General features: G+C 34.1%; 1 protein-coding gene across 2 annotated transcripts in view; it reads right to left on the reverse strand.

The window, feature by feature from the left end:
- Positions 1–3,525: 3,525 nt before the first annotated feature.
- Positions 3,526–4,088, reverse strand: part of LOC149783667 (perforin-like protein 1) — a 9,722-nt gene continuing 9,159 nt past the window's right edge. For both annotated transcript variants that reach the window (XM_089931913.1, XM_089931912.1), the window contains one exon: positions 3,526–4,088. This exon is cut by the window's right edge and continues 1,356 nt beyond it. In XM_089931913.1, coding sequence (XP_089788039.1) covers positions 3,826–4,088 — 263 coding nt within the window. In that variant the 3' untranslated portion in view covers positions 3,526–3,825.

Raw genomic sequence — 4,088 nt, forward strand, 5'->3', positions numbered from 1 at the left:
TACCATTCGGTACTCCTTGACAGGGTCTTGAGTCCTCAACGAGTACATTGATGCACTCTAAATATACTATTAAAATGGAGATTAAATTGGTTGCCCCATTATTGATGACGGAATTTACATAGCAATATCTAATTAAAAATTAATTTTATCATGCAAAATCCTTAGATAGAAATCGAAATTTTATATTTTAAAATTTTTTCGATGATATTTTAGAAATTGTTAAAGCATGCAAAGCATGATACATTCCCTCTGAGGCTAGAGTGGCCCAGGTTTTTTTAATCCATGTTCAATTCCCCTTGAGGCTAGAGTAGCCCAAGACTATTTCCCATGTTAAATTCCCCTTGAGGCTAGAGTGGCCCACGATTTTTCTCCATGTTAATTTTCCATTGAGGCTAGAGTGGCCCAGGGGTCTCTGTAATGATAATTCCCATTGAGGCTAGGGAGGCCCCATTCACTACTCCCGCTATCTGTCAGATAATAATTTTACCTGATACTACCTGCATCCGAATGATTAGAAAATTATAACACGACTTTGTAGTTTTAGTAAAATCGTAATAATTAAACTTTATGAGCCCCACTCTCTCTGCATTTAGTTGTGAAATGTTTTCCCCTGGATTCTGAATCACTCGATTTTTTTTTAATGTAATCATTATGCCTCGATCAGTTAAATACATTATCTTCCAGGCGTCGAGTTTAAAATGCGATGAGTATTTTATAAGTAAGTCTATTATATGTCAATCACGAATCATTACCTGAAACCGAAGGAGAAATCGGTAATGGGTGTGTCAGTTTTAAACTCAAAGTTAGATACCATCTAAATTTGGGTACAGAATCTGTTCCTCAACTAGACGAATTTTATTTAAGGCCACAAAATTCGCGTTTAAATGCAGAAACATACCCCAAAAATTAAGGAAAAATCTAATGTCAATACACAATTATTAAAGTCGTTTGGTTAAAAATCTAACCCTCCGTAGGTCGACTGAACCAACCACCATACTACCCGAACCCTAATACTATATAAATTCGCACAAGAAATGTGTTGCCTAAAATAAACAATTGTTTCATTGTATAAAAATGATCATTAATAAGACAAAAGTCACAAATAGAAGCATTATATATAGAAAATAAATCGATACAAAACTTACTATTCTAACATAAAATTTTCAAGATTTCTTTTTAATCATTGCAGCAATACAATTTATTAGTTTATAGTGTCACGTGAACTGGTACAGAGTGAAAGAAATCCGCGTGTGCAGTCTCAGTTACATAATACACTTCAAATCTTCATTTGTTTTTCCTAGTAGATATACATTTTTCATGCGAGGACTCATAGTGTAAAATAATGAAAACATTTGCACTTGGCAGACGGATTGTGTGTGTCTAGAACATACTTTATACATTAGCCGTTTAAATTTCAGGAATAATGTTATGAAAATATAAGTATCTCGGCACACAAAAGGACATACCCCTGAATTGGCAGATAGAGAAATCAATATCTTGCTACATGTTTATTCTTTGTAATAAACCATCAAAATGTTGACATATAATGTATTTCTCCTAACAGTTTTCTTTCTTATGAATCAGTTTGTGTCTGTAATTAATGTTGACCCAAATGAATATGTACTGTATATGATATATTCAACAAAGAGATGGATTAAGACGTGCATCTTACGTATTTACAATCAGTGCAGCCATGAACGCAAACATTTACTGTGGAGATAAAACTTAAAACTGGAAATCTGTTGGATGGAGACGAATTAAACTAGACAGTTGGGTTCAAATTCACTGGTATCAACTGACAACGGGTGCCGTCATATTTAATTAAAATTGAAAGGAAAACTATGAACATTTTGATAAAAAAAGATTGGGTGGGGTGGGGTGGAGATGACAAAAGATTTAATAAAAAGAGAAGAATAGACAATTGCGCGGTTTATTTATATTAACTTTGCTAGAGCTACGTGTGTATTATTATTATCATTATTATTATTATTATTATCTGCATTTCAGGAATGGTATTGCGTAACATTAGGTATATCACCTGAAAAGGAGTGCAGAGACAAAAAAAAACAAAACAAAACAAAACAAACAAATATATTTAGATATTCATATTATTCGTAATAAACCATGGAGATGTTGGCATTTAATTTGTTGCTGTTGAAATTTCTCCTTCCTATGAATAAACTGTCGTTTGTACAAGGGGATAGAAGGGATATATTGCTGAGAATTAAGTCATGGGGAACCAGTGTGCAAGAAAGCTATCTGCCAGAAAATATTCTGGATACGAGGCAATTTATTGTTGTGGCAATAGTTTCAAATAAAATTCTTAAGGATATAGACAACTTTAACTTGGAAACTGGATACCCGAACAAGTCAGTTCAAATTCAAACGTATCAGTGCAGAACAAGTGCGGTCATATTAAATGAAAATTTAACGGAAAATGATCCACGTTTAGCAAAATCAAGAAATGCAGAGGACTTAAAATAAATGAAGACTAAAGGATCTAATACAAACGGAAAATTCGGCTGGCACGGAGAGATAATTCTTATCCATGGTGGAGTTTTGGAAACATTAATATCAAATTTTTGGCACGACGTAGGTGGTGATGAAACGGTACTTTGTAATCTTTATTTATATTCCTGTAACATTCATTGTGCGTTGATTATGAATACTCCATATTCATGTTCAGAAGAAATCATGTTATATAGCCAAAAGACAGACAGACAACAACAGACAGTGCAGAACAATAGTTGTTGGATATACTAGTAGGATAAATAACTATTCTTCATATTCAACGACAGATGAGAAGCAAGCACATAAATGGTTTGAAGATGGCTCAGTGCAGTTATTTTCTTACTAATACTAAAAAAGGATTCATGGTTAAATACGTGCCTAAGAATAAACCGAAAAGGGCAGGACAAAAAAGAAAGCAGAGACCGGCATCGTGTGATTTAAGCCTGAACACTGATAACATCATTTTCCAGGATTTGGTATACAAATGTTTGAACAACACTCCTCTACAGTTTTGTTGCGTTTCTGACCCAAAAAATAGTGTGCTTCAACATAATATTATCTCGTTCTTCCTGAATTCAGTGACCTATTCTTGTACCCACAATTCTACAGAGATTATTCTGAATTTTAAATTAAGTCATATTGCATGAAAAATTCCAATAAATAAAGGAAGTTATCAAAAAATGAATTTCTCGCTTGTGCGCACTGCAGGCCTCTCAATCGCTCCTTACTGAACTATATGGCGTCAACTGACTTATTAGTGCAACTTTATAATTATTACTGAGCAAGTTTATAATATGAGTTTCCTGAAAATATAATCGTTTTTGAAAAATGTGTAAATTGAAGGTTCCAGGAACTGTAACAAGATTGCGAACAAGAGGCTGTCATGCATGTTTTTACTGGGGCAGTGACGCGTAGTGAAGAAGAGGAGGGCTAGTTATTGGCCATAAAAATTTTAATGGCTACAAAATCTCATAGAACTTCTATAGAAGGGTTGAATACAAAAATAAGAACGCATAACCATAAATGCTGATATTGAGGGATAATCAAATGAAGTTTCCAAACACAACATACAAAATAGCAATGCAGCGGCAATCGCTGTATCTTTTGTGACGTCAATAAAATGTGAAAAAATCATATAACATTGCAGTTTTAGACCTCGACAGTTTCATCATGTGATTTCATTGTATATGCGGTCGCCGTTTTATTTCTGCAAAATCCTATAATACAAAATGATAGCTTTGAAAGTGAAATCGATTTGTACGTAACGATTTATGCATATTGTATATACATCTTGATATAACTAAAAGTGAATGTCTAGTTTCCCCTTGTGCTTGCTCTTAACTTATCGCTTGATGTAATATTGCCAGAGGATGGTCTGGAAGTTGATGTTGCTGAGGTAGGGTAGATGTCGTACACTGATTGCAACATATTTGATATAAAATATGTATCAGTTCCCCTTTCTGTCTCAAGCTGGTTAATCCCTTCCTCACTGTACAGGTCACAATTTCGTGCTTTCTTCAAACATTCGCAGAACGTAAAGGCCACACAGTGTGCATCATCTAAACATCTTTTCAGAC

The sequence above is a fragment of the Sinohyriopsis cumingii genome, chromosome 14 (genome assembly GCF_028554795.1).
Source record: "Sinohyriopsis cumingii isolate HCF-2022 chromosome 14, ASM2855479v2, whole genome shotgun sequence".
In the NCBI taxonomy this organism is placed as follows: domain Eukaryota; kingdom Metazoa; phylum Mollusca; class Bivalvia; order Unionida; family Unionidae; genus Sinohyriopsis; species Sinohyriopsis cumingii.